Source organism: Vigna umbellata, chromosome 5 (assembly GCF_029865625.1).
Source record: "Vigna umbellata cultivar VRB3 chromosome 5, Vumbellata_1.0, whole genome shotgun sequence".
NCBI classification, from domain to species: Eukaryota; Viridiplantae; Streptophyta; class Magnoliopsida; order Fabales; family Fabaceae; genus Vigna; species Vigna umbellata.
Window position 1 is genome coordinate 36,307,731 of NC_142169.1, and position 16,082 is coordinate 36,323,812.

At 34.5% G+C, this 16,082-nt stretch overlaps 4 protein-coding genes across 5 annotated transcripts; 1 reads left to right on the forward strand and 3 right to left on the reverse strand.

Annotated features, from left to right (window-relative positions):
- Positions 1-478: 478 nt before the first annotated feature.
- On the reverse strand, positions 479-4,188 carry LOC148198227 (uncharacterized). 2 transcript variants are annotated; one of them, XR_015786973.1, is made up of 9 exons: positions 3,986-4,188; positions 3,848-3,910; positions 3,687-3,753; positions 3,491-3,591; positions 2,128-2,172; positions 1,764-2,045; positions 1,507-1,609; positions 920-1,115; positions 479-747 (listed from the first exon to the last, which is right to left on the reverse strand). XR_015786973.1 is itself a non-coding variant. In XM_088116731.1 (8 exons), exons 1-8 carry the CDS (start codon positions 4,100-4,102, stop codon positions 1,033-1,035), a joined length of 861 nt encoding a protein of 286 aa, XP_087972857.1. In that variant the 5' UTR covers positions 4,103-4,188; the 3' UTR covers positions 558-1,032. The 2 variants fall into 2 exon arrangements, 1 of the variants encoding a protein (XP_087972857.1); XM_088116731.1 differs by having other exon boundaries at positions 558-1,115.
- Positions 4,189-4,465: 277 nt separating this feature from the next.
- On the reverse strand, positions 4,466-6,846 carry LOC124843996 (putative xyloglucan galactosyltransferase GT14). The gene has a single exon (XM_047320845.2). It carries the CDS (start codon positions 6,612-6,614, stop codon positions 5,184-5,186), a length of 1,431 nt encoding a protein of 476 aa, XP_047176801.1. The 5' UTR covers positions 6,615-6,846; the 3' UTR covers positions 4,466-5,183.
- A 1,280-nt stretch (positions 6,847-8,126) lies between these two features.
- On the reverse strand, positions 8,127-9,917 carry LOC124843997 (putative polygalacturonase At3g15720). The gene is made up of 7 exons (XM_047320846.2): positions 9,789-9,917; positions 9,556-9,693; positions 9,305-9,478; positions 9,011-9,218; positions 8,850-8,931; positions 8,642-8,750; positions 8,127-8,566 (listed from the first exon to the last, which is right to left on the reverse strand). The coding sequence occupies exons 1-7, from the start codon at positions 9,915-9,917 to the stop codon at positions 8,222-8,224; spliced, it is 1,185 nt and encodes a 394-aa protein (XP_047176802.1). The 3' UTR covers positions 8,127-8,221.
- A 3,378-nt stretch (positions 9,918-13,295) lies between these two features.
- On the forward strand, positions 13,296-15,372 carry LOC148198228 (heat stress transcription factor A-5-like). The gene is made up of 2 exons (XM_088115092.1): positions 13,296-13,737; positions 13,974-15,372. The coding sequence occupies exons 1-2, from the start codon at positions 13,498-13,500 to the stop codon at positions 15,111-15,113; spliced, it is 1,380 nt and encodes a 459-aa protein (XP_087971218.1). The 5' UTR covers positions 13,296-13,497; the 3' UTR covers positions 15,114-15,372.
- The last annotated feature ends 710 nt before the right edge of the window (positions 15,373-16,082 follow it).

Sequence of the window (16,082 nt, forward strand, 5' to 3'; positions counted from 1 at the left end):
TACAGTCAATTTCCACTCAGACGGAGCAATTTTATAGTCGCCGATGACAGACCTTTCAAACTCGTGTCCATAATTTGGTAAGCGATAAATACAATAACGTACACGTAATCAAATGATAAGATTCCAATGAACTTTTGAATAATTAAAATATAAAAGTTTTACGAAATTAACCTCATTCTTATTTTCTTTTCCTAATGTCTATAAGATTATTTCTTGGTTTCTTTTTTTGGTAATATAAAATTATTTTCCCATGTTTAAAAAATTGCAATGTTCACCTATTTACTACATGTGAAAAAATAAGATCAAGTCAATAAGTATGAGAAAGATTGTATTTTAAATGGTGTAAACATATTTTTGAGAACATAAATGCTTTTATTTTATTTTAGTTTTTGATAAATTTGACCAATGTCAACCTTACAAGAGGAAATTGAGTCAAAATCAAAAGGCCTCGAGATTAAAGGCCGAACATGAAAGAAGATTTGAGATTATGAGATAGCAACTAAATAATAAAAACATCAATGTCATAAACATTACAAAATAATGAACGATATCATTGGTTGCGTAAACAATAATTATATAAGATCTTATGGGTTGTTGGATTAATATATAATCTTTCTGTTCTTTACCATAATTATAGGAGCTTTGCAATTTAAAATTATGAGACAGATTTGCTTCTGCTTCCCTCATGTTATGATCATTCTTTGATTCCTAAATATCTGATAAGGGGTTATCTCCAGCAATGTGCATCTGATAAAAGTAAATACAACAAAAACAAAAACCTTATCCCTCTAGGAATCAAAATAAATACAAATGGAAACATTATATATATTTGCATCACCTAATAGAAAATACAATAGACCAAGAAAAACCAAGCCCTGTAAAGGCAGAAAGGTATAGCATGGGACGATAAGATTCTCACCTGACCACACGATTTCTACAACAACTTCCCCACTAGCCCCTTTTCCATGCATGGGAAATCATGACCAGATAAACCGGGGACAGTTTGAATGGTGAAGGAAGAAAATACTATTACTACTTGAATGCAAGCTTCCATACTTCACGCACATTAGATGAACCGTCTGTGATTTCAGCAACCAGACTACTGCTCAAGACACCTGCACAAATAAAAGAAAATTGTGACATCATGAGACCAGCAGTTTCCGGAAACAGGGAAATTATGACATCAAGGGACCAGCACAGTGACAGCTAAACTGGTATACAATCTTATAAGGATGAAATTATATTCTCCATAGTTAACATTGCATAACGTGACCAATCTTCTGATGACTCCCATCCGGCATGGAACACATTGCTCCATGATTAAGATTCAAGCTAACAGGTCGTATAGGAGAGAACCAACAAGTTAAAAGAATCAATATGTAGATCATTACTATAAACTGTTTGCATATCAAGGATATGCAACTGCAAAGGCCATAACATACAAAGAATCAGAAATTCAGAATAATAATCCAGCGTGAATATAATTCCATGTCTGCACTAGCTTACCATCCTTTTCTACCAGGGACAGAAATCGCCGAGATCCACCACCTACTCCAAAATAATACTTCTTTGCTGCCATGTATACAACTCCATCAGGATGTTGCAAGCACTGTGTATCAAAAACTTCCATGTATAAGGAAAACAATATTTAATAATTAAAAACATTACATTGAAACACTTAGATAAATGTAATCAAATTTTCAATGCAATGACTCCACATAGAAATATAATGTTCCTCTCGTCGTCATTGAACAAAACAGTACCTTTTTAATAAGATTATAAAGAGTTTGGAGACTGCTGACCGAGTAAACTGTCTCAGCCATCAGAATAAAGTCATAACCACCACCATAATTATCATCCGTACTAACATGAGGGAGCAGTTTATCAATTCCACTCCAGTCACCAGCAAAAAAGCGGTTGTCACAAATTGTCGGGTTGGATGGTGATGGTTGAGATTCTCCAGAAATATTTGCATTTAAATTAGGAATGGTGAGGCAACGTAGGACCTCAGCATTGAAGTCTTGAAAATGTACAGCAGCAGCCCCCTAAAGCAACCATAATAAGCACATTATTATATTTTTCAAAAGTTAAGGATGCTAAAGCAAAGCCAAAATGAACTAGTTTCACCTCGAGCAATGCAAAGATTCCAGGTAATCCATGGCCGCATCCTACCTGAAAATAAAATATTGAATGCTGGGAACTGATATAGAGTGACAACTTTTCTACTAAGATTCATACACATTACACGTATCTTCCTAATATAAACTGGAAAAAAACCTCTAAAGCGAGTTTGTAGAATCTCTATTATGAGAAAGTAAACGGAGCATCCAGCCTAATATTCCTTAGAGGGGGGTTATGATCATGATGCACTTTAAATTAAAATTAAGAAACGATACATTCTTACTTGCTAACTCTATAGACAAGCTCGTCTTAGAGAAGTACAACATATCTTAGCCACATACTCAAATTACACAAAAATTCAAAATGATTGAAACAAGTCTTGCTAAAATCCCAGAAATGCTCAAGATTTGGGGACTAAAACCAATGTACTAGGAAGGAGGATAAAAATAAGAATCAAAATTCATACTCTATCTTTGTAATTAACTGCATGAGTGGGTCTCAAATTCATTATTTCCATACAATTAAACCACGGAAAAAAATAAGTAACTACCTATATTTCCAAAAAGATCTTATACTTCTATGGAATTGAATTTTCCTTAAAGTGCAAGAAACAAAAAAAAAAGTACAGTGGAAAGAATCCAATAAATTGGCATGCTATCCTTAAATATCAACCGTCCATGATGTTTTTAAACAGGATGCGGAAGAACATGATAACACACTGGGAACGCAACCTTAAGACAGCCGCTGAGCAATTTTCAAGTGCCTTATGGCAGTCACTACCCCCGGGATATTCGTGCATATAAATTTGAAAGACTTTAACAAATACAATCAATGATATTAGAGAAATTATTCAAAGATGATTGTTCTTTTTTCAATAATAATTTGATCTTCTAAAATTGAACCCCTCGATAAATGTCATTTTCTTCAATATACTATCAGACAAAAGCAAAACCGAAAATAAATATCTCTTCAGTAAATGCAAGACTGTAATATGAAGCAGGTAACCTTAAGAAAACTCGCAGATATCTTTATATTATTGTCCAATTTAAGTGCAGTGCAGTGGTATCGGAAAGTGTATCTTTCTATGTGAACAATTACGCCTGGGACTCCAGTCTAAAAGCTATATCAACAATTGCATACATTCGGCGTGCAAGTTCTAAATTCTATCTTATATCTAGTATAAAAACTTAAATATGTTTTTAACACACCTAAGTTTCATCCTCATACCCTAATATACAAACTGCATATATCCATACTAGCTAATGACTACAGTGCTTCCCTGTATGCTTTCAGAATTTCAACTCAAAACTAAACAGACGGCCACTTATCATACAGAGAAACACAACCAGCTCGAAAAAGAGAAAGCCACCTCCAATACTCGCTTCCCGCCAAATGATGTAAGGCCAGTTCTGATATCTGAACGAAGGGCCTTAATTAAATCAAGTGAACCTTCCCACAGCTTCAGTCCTCCTAACCAAAAGGGAACCAAGAATTAAACTGATTCAGTCATCGGAAAGACGGAAACGAACGAATGAACAGAAATGCAAGGATCGAAATGGCACCACCTTCATATTTCCCGGGAACTAAATCGGAGTTGGACAAGCCAAAAACTTGTTGGGTACTCACGCGCCCCTGAGAATCGTCCATAAAATAACATAAACAATAACACTAAATTATAATCTCCCCACAAATATTTTGAAGACGAAGACAAAGAAAGAAACATCACCTTTAACAAAGTAACTTCATCCAAATTAACCAAGTCCCAGTTGTTTATGGCAAATGAAGGAACCTAATTTCGAGGGAAAAGAAGCAAGATTAAAAACGACATCGTTTCAAAGAATGACGAAGGGAGAAGAAAGAATACCTCAGAAGCGAGGACTTCAACGCAAGGAGGAGGAGGTATGACAGGAGATTGTTGAGCATCATCATCGAAGATTCCGAAGCCAGAAGTAGAGGAAGAGAATAACTGAAACGTTTCCATACTTGTTTTCTCAGCACTGCCCTGTTTTAGTGCCGCAACAAAACCTTAAAACGAACACTGTTTTTTTTTTCCCTCTCTCTAAATTTGTCGTTTTCTTCTGGGCTCTATGTATTCAAAGCACTGAGTTGGGCTGGGCTGGGCTGATAGACGTTGAGCCCACTCTTACGTGAATAGATACTATTTGAACCCCCTTATTAAAACACCCCACTTATCCTGAAACTTGCTTTTTAATGAAAAGACAAAGTCATAGCAAAATTTTGGTTTATCTAATCATTATGAGAGAATTTGAGGACTTGTCATTTAAATAATAATAATAATTAAAATTATAAAAACAAAATTCAACAGAAAAAAAAATTGTAAAGCTAAAAGTCGAAAGCGAAATTAAAGAATTTCTATTGAAAGTTAAAACACGTTTTATTAATTTTGATCGCTTTTGATTAGTACGAAGAAACAGATTGATTGAGAAAAAGAAGGTAAAAAAGATAAGTTTGACTCCATGAAACTGTGTTGGAAAAAGAAATCGGAATGCGTGACCCTTTTGAGAATAAGAGGCCTTAATGGTAGCTTTAGTGAGAGTCGTGTAACGGGCCTTAATTGCAGGCGATAACAGGGGAGTCAGGGTCTACCCCTTCAATGCTCCCATCTTTTATCACTGTCACTCATTCACATGCATCCCATGCCATGCCAATGCCCATGCCCGTTTCTTTCAACACCACCACTCACATGGAAACCTCACTGTCGGCAGACACTCGTTTCAGAGCAGACACCGTAACTCATAAAGATGGTTAAAATGTTACAACCCGTACATGTGCTTATGTTCTTATTGTAGAATGGATATTTTTACTTGTAAGTTTATGAGTAACAAACCAATGATAAAAATGTTTTCACTGCTATATGGTTTCTTGGTGGCATTAAACCGTACAACTACTTTTGTTGCCTCTCTTTCTTCTTCCTTCTTTCCAAGTCAAGAAGCAAGCTTCATGGACAAATAAGAAAAACCAGAGCAACCAAAAACAAAATTTTTATCTTTCCGGCATTACTGATATCATGAAACGGTATTTCACGTAATACATGTCTTCATTTAGCTGTAACTTTGTGAAAATGTATACTTATAATGGTCTTCGTCTGCAAAACCAATGCTGGGATCTCTCCCTCTCCTTATCGCCTCCCTCACCTTCTCTATTCTTTCGAGCATTCCTTTTACTGCTAAATCAAACGCGTCTTCGAAGAAATCTAACTTAGACCTGGGATCCGCATAAATGATATTTGGAATCACCTTTATAACCTCCTCCCTCATTGCTAAGACCTCACTCTCTGAAATTCCCAGCAACACCTCTTCCACACTGGTATTCCATTGTTTTACATCCTTCACCGGTATATATACAGAGTACCCTGTTCTGTTCCTGGGCAAATGCCACTTGTACTGTGAATAAGCAGTGCCCGGATGAAAGAAAACGGGAATACAACCGGCCAACATAGAATCAAAAATGGACCTTCTGGTGTACGAGTCACCGGGAGGCTGCAAACAGAACACAGAACTTCGAAACACCTTTATAACATTGACAGGGTCGTCACATCTCTCCACACCATAGCTGCAGTCAACGAATTTGCAGGCACTCGAAGCTCGACACTGGTCTATGATCTTACCCCTGATAGAACCTTCAAGCTCGGGCCTTGGAGCTCCGGTGAAAGTAAACAAATACGGCCGCTTTTGATGTCTGATTTTTCTCTGCCATTGCAGAACTTGAGTGTCATCCGAGGGATGGAAAGAAGTTGGGTAGGGTATTGCATGGTCGTTATTCCACGAACTAGCTTCGACTGCTAACATGGACATGTTCATGGATTCAGGAAGAAATCTGAACTTGCTACCCCAATAGGACTCCTCGTCGCGCTGTCTCCTGAAATCCCAAGCAATCCTCCCAGAAATAAGGAAATGGTCTCTGCCCCACATTTTCTTCCACTCGGGTCTGTTTGCAAGCCATTGAAGAAGATCTCGACCGGAGGAATCTCTGTCAGTGAGATCAGAGAGCCAAAGGAAACGGCTAACGTCAAGACCGGCATAAAAGGGGACAAAGATTGCAGAGGCGACGGAGGAATCGTTGGTCAAGCAGGCATATTTGCTCATCCTGTTATGAAAAATGACCTCCAGCAAGAATTGGTTGGTGGCATACCAAGTGTTGTTGGTTAAAACCCCTTGAGAGGTAAGAATCTGAGGACCCAAGCCCATGTTTTGCATATACGGGCACATGTTGGGTTTATCAGTGCCTCTGGTAAGGGTGTGGCAATTGTGAAGCAAGTCATCGTTGAAGCGAGAAGGGAGTTGGTGGATATAAACATAGCGGCCAAAGCAGGGATTCGTGGTGGTGGATGGGTTCAGGTGTTTGAATGTGAGTGCCTTATTGGGAGCACGAAATGATAGGAATAAAGAGCAGAAGAGAAAGGAGAAGAGAATTGCAAGGCAGAAGTGGTGGTTGTCGTAGCAACCTCTGAAGATCGGGGCTGATTTTTCCATCTGATCTTCGATTCAAGTATGATGTGCATGTAGCAGTGAACTTGGATTTCGAAGCTTAGCTTCTCATGCTCCTAATCTTCAGACACATGCCTACAAAACTAACTTCAGCTTTTTCAGTTGCCATTAAGACAACATCATCAGATTTAAAGACTTTACTTCGTATTGTACAATGAACACTGCCTCACGGAACACCAAACGTCCGTTACCTTGTCGGCGCCAATGCAATACCTAACTCTTGGCTCTAACAAAATCTAAATTGTCAGTAGGAAATATATTTAATTGCTCTGAAGTTTCACATTTTATTTTCACTTAATAAAAGAAAAGAGAGAGTATATAACGGATAAAATCGGTTCATACTTTTAAAAGAATAATAAAAATAAAATATTAAGAAATACGAAAACTATAAAGAAGCTTAATAAATATATAATACAGGATTTATAAACTTTACACCAAGACACGATATGATTAGGTAAATAACAATTTTATTAAGATCGATATTGCAATATAGCCTGTTAATTCAATAGGTTAGAAAAAATTGTCTTATTTTAAAAAAGGAAAAAGAGTTGTGGAAAGAAAAATAAAAACTCTAGACACAGAAGTACTTACACACATGTGCGTGTCTATGTATCACATTTTTCAATTATATAAATTATACCACGAATATATATATATATATATATATATATATATATATATATATATATATATATATATGTTTGATATGAAAAATGGTATATGAGAACTTAGTGCTAGAAACAATCAAACTTGGTTTTCTTTTGATGAGTGAGTGTTTCATCCAGCATCTTTCCATTTTTTTTTCTGCACCCTCACATTTAAAAAATATTCTTTTTTAATGGATTTTAAAATTGATGAAGAAAAATGTGGGATAGTGTAGAAGAAACACTCTTGATGAGTACTATTCAAGTGGGTCAGTCCTTTTTAGTTTTTTTTTTAATATTTTGTTTCAGTCTAAATGGAATCTAATCAAGTTTCTTTAATACCTTGAAGAGCTAAAGTTCCATAAGAAATTTTATAAATAGGTAAATCTTACTATACAGTTTCGTTCTGTTTTTCCACTACTTACCTTGTATATATTACATAAGTTGTATCTGCTGAAAGAACTTTGTGCAAATACGAGAATATACCACACCTATTCTTATCTCGTTACTAATTACATATTTCAATTTCTAAAAAATAAAGTACCTGAATATCATTTCTAAACATCACACTGATACGAATATATATAAAAAAAAATCTGATTAATACAAAAGTTTTAAAAATCTCGAAGTAACGTCTTCTGTTTATTACAGTTAAAAAGAAAGAAACTCAAATATAAATTTATGTGTAAAAAAAGTATATTTAATTAGGGCTCATTCCAAAAATGGTCCGTTTCTATATAATAAAATAAATACCAATAATAATTGAGAGATTTAACTTACTTTTTCGGTCTTCAGGTTACTCAAAACTCTAATGATATTCACCTAAGTCAAAGAATACATGTTTTTGATTCGGTTCGTGATACTGAGATGTGAAAGATCTAAGTTTAGTTTGAATTGGTTGTCAAACTGAAAAATCTGAAAGAAAAAAAGTGATTGATTGATCCAAAACTAGGTAAGTTGGGAATCGGAAAGACAAGGGACGATTGGATTGCAGCGAAAGCAGGTCCCCTGTGCACCTGAGCACGATGCCTTTGCTTCACCTCCGTCTTCTTTCACTATGGAAATATGATCCAAAACGATGTCGTTGCAGCCTACGTACGGATCACAATTCAGTTCCACTGCACTGTCACTGCCGGTTGTTCCTTTCACGTTCCGGAAACTGACGTCACTTATTTTCACTGCACTTATCCCGTCAAGCAATCCCAAATAATTCTGGTTGATAATCACCGGCCGCATCACTCCCACAACTTTAATATCTTCAAATACGATCTTCCTCGCATAACCCCGTCCTCCCTAGTCAAACAAAAAACATCATCGTATTAATCGTTTATTAATTCTCGTTTAACCTCTCTTCCTATAACTGCTCACCCTCCATGTCTTCAATCTGACTCCGTTCGTACTTCCCAGGAAGGTGCAATTCCGCACGTGTATATTCTCAACTCTGGCATCATCTCCATTGCGTCCCAGACTCCCAATACTTTTTTTCATTCACCAAACACACCACAAAAAATTCAAAACACTCTTAATATTATAGTGAGAGGAAATTAATTAATTTATTACTTCGAATTGGACTTACCTGATGCCGTGGCCAGGTCCACAGAAAATATCACTTATATTGACGAAGGAAGTACCCGAGTTTATGGCGATGCAGTCATCGCCTGTGATGAATATGTGTATTCATTAATAAATGGAAAGTGATGATGAACAGTGATATACGAATGTAGGTTGATTAGTTACCGGTTTGAATGATGGAAGAGTGTATGAAGATGTTGGATGATCCAGAGATATCTATCCCGTCGGTGTTTGGACTTTGCATCGGTGCAGTGATGCCAACATGGGAGATTTCTAACCCATTGCACGTGTCTATGCTTATATGATTTCTGGGGCTGTTCTTGTGATGCATCGATCTAAGTCTTACATCTTTACAGTTATGGAAATGTAGAGCCTGCACATTTTGTTAAACGTTATTAGTTTCAATATCATATAGAGTTGCATTGGTCATGAATGTCTTAGATTTGAATTTGAACGTACAGTGGGCCTTATGGAGACATCGGCGATGTTCCACCACGCAGCGCCTTGCCCATCGATCAGCCCTCCTCCCTCAATCACAAGACCAGATATGTCTGAAAATTCTATCCATTTGTTTTTTTCGTCCAAAAATTTCCAATCCCCATTGCTTTTAGGTGCTATGACAGTCCCCTCAAGCTGCATTCAAACAATATATAATCATATAAACGTACGTACGTGCAGAAATTACTACAAAAAACTGATTTTTCATTTACCCGAACTTCGATGGTTGCTGGATTGCAAGGACCCTTAAGCGACAGAGGTTGCAACATGAATGTTTTATTCCGGGGTATGACAAGTTTCGCCGTCTGCTGAGTTGCACCACACACGTCTTTCCATGCTTTCAAGAAAGCCTTTGAGAAATACATTGATTTATTATATACAGCATCAAACATATTTGTATGAGAAAAAAAAATAAAATATATGATCGAAAGTGGACAAAACATACTTTTGTATCATCAGTCTGGCCATTCCCTGTGGCACCGTAGCCAACAACGTCGAAAGTTGAACATTCTGTAGCACACAAGTTAGATGAAGCAATTACAAATACCAGAAGGACAACAAATAGAACCTTCATCTTTCGGATAGATATACAAAAAACAGAGTTGTTGGTGTTAAGTTAGCGATCCCAGGAAGATGTCTGTGAGGTGAAAATTGGACAGAGGATGCTAACTTTTATAAATAAATAAGGAAAAATGTAATTCTGATTGTAATCAGAAATCAGAAATAATAATCCCACTAATCACTAAACTAAATAATATCATCCCTCCAAAACCATATTTATCATCCTTCACCTTTCCAGATTATGGGCAATAATTGCGTTTGCATCTCAATTACTTTCCAAAACATGGTCTGATTCCAAGTTACCATAAAAAAACTCACCACATGCAATAACATTTTATTTGAAACAAAATTCGTCATTTATTTTTACCATATGTGTAATTTACTGAACTAATGCATGATATATGAATTTAGAAAATGTAGTACTAAATAGAATTATCAGTTGGGTATTGCAAACGATATAAATGGAAATTAATGCATGAAAACTAAATATCAACTTCACAGAAATAAAAAAAAAAGTCATTATTGTTCAACAGACAACCTAAAAGTAAAATACATTTTTATATAAATCTTCCATTTTTTTTTCCACTCTGTATCTTCTCAAGCAGATCCAAACATTATACATATAATATACTTTCAGCGTTGTTCATCAAATAAAACTAAATTTAATTTGTTGTTTTCTTTACTTTAACCAAAAAAATGTAAAAGTAAACATTTATATCCCGAATCTTCCATTTACAAATTGTATATATATCTTCTCAAATAAATAAAGCAATATTTTCATATATTCTAAATAACTTATTATCATATAAATTAGTCAACACATTTCATTCTCTTCCCTCTCTCTCTCTCTCCATCTAAATGATAATTTCATTTATACCATTTATAATTTGGTAATATTGTGATCCACCATTAGTACAATGTCTAGAAAAACATAATTGTGACAACAGAATTTTGTTATTATTTTATACTAGTCATATCATATAGCATCTGTATTAATATTTTTATTATCATTTATTTTTTTAACAAAAACAATTAGTTCACTTTGAATAATATTAACCAAATTTTATATTACTAAGTTAAATAATAATAAAAAGTCTAATTTTATATTCCAATTTTAATGATTGATGTATTTTTCATCTAATAGAACATGTTTCAATGCAATAATATACAATGCAATTAATATAAAAAGAGAAAGGCATATATAAATTTAAATATATTATATAAGATAAATTATTGAATTTTATTTTTATCCTTAATAATTCTTTTTAACCTTTTCGTTCTTTGAAATAAATTCTGGTGCTAAAAGATACTTTAAATAACGTCATTGATACGAACAGCACCACAAATTTATTTCACTTAAAAAAATCTTAAATTAAAATTGGGTATGTGTAAAATATACACGAATTGGTGGTAGATTCAAATAAGAAAATCACGACAATATGTATCAAACAACCTCAATAACACAAATTCATAAATCTGATCCATATTTAATTTTTTTAATGATATAAATCAAAATCCCACATTATTTTAATTGATTGATCATATATATTGTATATATTAATCAACATTATTTATTTTATTTATCTTCTTTATAACGAAACATATTTTTTTAATACAAATAATAAATAAACTTTTTCATTTAATTATATTTTATAATATAAAAATATATATTAAATTTTTAAATATAGTTTTTAGTTTTTTTTGTCATTAATGAATTTTGTATGTATAATTTGATTTTTGTGGTTTGTGAGCAGTGTTAAGTGAAGTATATTTCTTAAGTGACACGTTGGCCTGAATTTACACCTGATTTGTTGTTGTTTATTTGAGTGAATTTGGAGGTAAGTGAAAACGGATTTGAAAATAATTTTTTTTAATCTGTCACATCAATTAAATCCTACACTAATTCTCACAAATTGTGACTTCCAAATTCACTCTCATTTGTCTTTAAATTCTCTCAAATAAACAAGAAAATTTATCTTTAAATCCTCTTAAATCCACTTAATCACTCTCTTCTAAATATTTAAGTGAACAAAGGGTAAATGATCGACCCTTGTGAAATAGATCATACATATTTTTTTAAATTTTTTTCTCGTTTAACTGTATGAAAATCAACAAATACCAAGTTTTTTTTTGGGGGATTTTTTCATTTCCTTTAGGTTTCATCATCAAATAGAAAATATTTTAAAAAGATAATAGCATAATATACTTAAAAAATTCCTTCAAGTAAAATGAAGAACCGTACTTATGAGTGAATCATAATAAATTCTTCATGCAATCTTTTTATATCTTAATTCTTACATGTTTACGTTATGATCTCTTTTTTCCTGTATATTTTTTTATTTCAAAATTTAAACTTGTAAACATCATTATTAACTTATTTAAAACTATAGAAGAAGGAAAAACTCAATTCAAATGAGCAATATTAAGGGTATTTGTCAGATAAAAAATGAGATTGTGAATAACAAAAAAGGAGGCTGTAAAAAGTAACAACGCGCAAAATTAAGTACATCTCTTAAAAGAGATTGAGTGATTGTTGGAAATTTTATTACATGATTTAAAATCTCCATATATGTCCATAATTCTGATTAATTTTGCAATAAAATGCAATTGATTTTTTTTAAGTAGTTAGTTAACAAAATCTAATACGTAAAATGACGAAATTCACGAAGAACAAAAGATAAATAATGATTTGGTTGAATATATTCAGACCTGAAAATAGTTTTCTAAAAAAGTTTAATAAGAAGGATTGCCTTGGTCATTTTACTTTTGTAATTTTTAAAATAAATGAATACTCTCGTATTAGCTGAAATCCAAAATCTTACTCTCATTTTGGTTATTTAAAAAACTGAAAAAAGAAATATTTACCAAAATCAGAAACCTAATTTTAAATAATATTTTCTTATGAAAATCTTGATTATCAAAGTATTAGATTAGGAAGTTCACTTATGAATTATGAGTCCAATATAAAGGATTATCCAAAACTTTAAAATTATGAATTAACGAGTCTTTTTTATTTATTATGTTTTACTCAGACTTTGGATTGACTCAACACTAATACACTAATGAAGAAACACAAAAAGTTTAGTTTGGAGAGGTTGAAAAAGAAATAATTAAGAAAGATAAAATAAAGGTATTTAATTAAAATGGTGAAAGTAGAAAGAAAAAAGGAAGTTGGATTTAGACCGGTGGTCATCGTTGATTTAGAGTGAAATGAATGTGTTAGGTTTGGAAGGTAGAAGCGTGTCTGTTCTGGGTGCTGCAGGATAGTCAAAGTCAAACGTTGGAGAAAAACATTTTCATCACCTTAATCAATATGCATTTATCTTTCACACAGCGACTTAAGTAAAAGGATTAGATAATAATATATGATTAAATAGACAACAGTAAGAGGTGTTGCATGGTAAAGAAAATGGTAAGTCGGTGAATTGGTGTTTACGGAAGCATCGATCCGGTAGGGGTTCGTTAACAGAGACAAAGTAAAAGTCAACTGTACTTACGTAAGATCAAATAGGAATAGGAATAGGAATAAGAAGTTGCGTGTTTTTGTGTTTTGTTTTGTGTTGGGTTGTATCTATCATCATCAGAAGAAGAAAATGGAGGGAACAGGGTCAGGATCAGGTTCGTCAAGTCCGGCAGCTCCGGCAGGTCCAGCACCGTTCCTACTGAAGACATACGAGATGGTGGATGATTCATCGACGGAGGAAATAGTATCGTGGAGTTCCAACAACAACACCTTCATCGTTTGGAACCCTGCTGAATTTTCTCGCCTTCTTCTTCCCACTTTTTTCAAACACAACAACTTCTCCAGCTTCATCCGTCAGCTTAACACCTATGTATCTCTCTCTCTCTCTCTCTCTCTCTCTCTCTCTTTCTCTCTCTCTCTCTCTCTGCATGCATCATGCCATTCTCTTTTTCTGCTTATATCATGGCAGAGTTATTCATTCGTGTCATTACATATATATATTATACTCTGCCTCTGAATTCAAAATTGTTTAAAATGAAACAACGATCGATTGCTTTTGCGTACTATTGAGCTCTGCCAAATTTCCCTACGCACCTCTATTGTCAGGGATTTAGAAAAGTACACCCTGAGCGATGGGAGTTTGCTAATGAAGATTTTGTGAAAGATCAAAAGCATCTTCTAAAGAATATTCACCGCAGGAAACCTATCCACAGTCACTCACTCACACAACCCGTCGTGGATTCGGAAAGGTCCGCATTTGAGGAACAGATAGAGAAACTTTCACGCGACAAGGCCACCATTCAATCCAATATTTTCCGCTTCAAACAACACCACTCCGCTGCCAAGACTTATCTTCAAGATCTGCTTCTGCGATTGGATGGCATGGAGGAGAGGCAGCAAAATTTGCTCACCTTCTTTCAAAACGCTCTTCACAATCCTACTCTTCTTCAACAGATCACTCGCAAAATCGAGTCCATGGATTTGCTGGCTTATAACAAGAAAAGGCGATTACCTCCTCGGCTTGATGATCGTGACCACGTTGCTGGAAATACCTTTGTTGAATGTTTTGGAACGGAATTTGGAAATGTTTCTCATCAAGAATTCTCCGATAAACTCACACTGGAACTGTCACCTGCTGTTTCAGAAATGAACTTGGTGGTGTCGTGTAGTACACAGAGTTCAAACGAAGATGGAGAAAGCCCACATAATATGATGCTACCTGAGATAGCAGAGATTGCACAGACCGGAGAGTCTCTTAATTTTGAGATGCATTCCTGTTTATCACGAACCGCCACAGCTACCGAGAGCCCCAAATTGGACTCAAATAATGAAGATGGTGACAGTTATATATCCTGTCTTTTGAATCTATCTCTGGCATCTTCTCCACTACTAGCCAAGAGAAACACATTCCCAGATAGATCCCCATCCCTAATAGACTGTCCAGAATTTGGCAAATTGGATGGATCAAAGTTTTGTGCCGATGATATTAAAGAATATGACGCTGGAGCCTCTTCAAGCAGAAGTCTAAACGAGGTCAGTAATTTAGCCGAGGCTACCCCAACTGCTCCAGTTAGAGTAAATGATGTGTTCTGGGAACAGTTCCTTACTGAAAGACCAGGTTGTTCTGACACCGAAGGCTCAATGTCCACCCACAAAGTAAATGCTTATGTTGCTGATCAAGATGAAGGGCGATCCGTTCATGGAATCTCTGGAAATGTTATGGACATGGATCAGCTCACACTCTGACCATATTGTGCTGGATCCTTAATACTAGTTTTGATATTGGTATGTGAGTTTTGCATGATAGATTAAACATACTATTTGAAACTTGACATCGATTTTTATGCCTATTTTGTGTAAAATATGGATAATCTGCACTTCTCTTGGACACATTATCACTGATGTATACGAGGTACTAGCTTGTTACGTGACAGTTTTTGTAGACATTAATGTTCAGAATGTTTTTATTTAACAGAGTCAGAAAACATTATGAATACTTGCGTGGCATTTCTTTGTCGGATGGGTAGTAAAAGTTTGAATTGGAAATGCATTGTTTTCGGTTCTGCGTTTTGATTGCCACTTCTGCACTGCATTTCTTTCCATTTTTATGTCTAGACGACATAAGTTAAATCATATCATTCTATTCCCGTAATATGATGGAAAGTTGGGGTGACATCAGCAACAGATAAAACTCTTGATTTCTGAGCCGTGTTAGTGCTGTATAAAATGAACAAGATGCTATTTTTAATTCAGTCGTACTCGTTGTTACTTGATCGAGACTGTTGAACACGATAACGAGAATGTCTGATGTCGTTACATATTTGAAGAGGCAGAAAAGCACAATAATTTGTTACTTTCTTCGAGCCACATACATATGTCTTACATTTCTGTTTTACTAAGATGTAGGACTTCTTGCACTGAAAACTTCATTTTCCACGGTAATTCAATCATTGTTTTATAGGTACTACTTTTTGTTTTCCAAATTTACAAATAAACACACCTTAATTTACTTTTATTGTCCGAAATGCATAAGTTTATCTTTATCAAAGTTAACTACCTTATTACAAATGCTCTCTGCCAGGCCAGTTTGCTTGCTTCATTTTTATTTCTTATCGATTGGAAAAGGTTTATTCACACATAACAAAATGGTCTATCAGTACACTTTTCTGGTTAACATATTTTAACTCAAAGGGTTTATTCTTAATTGTTTCAGTT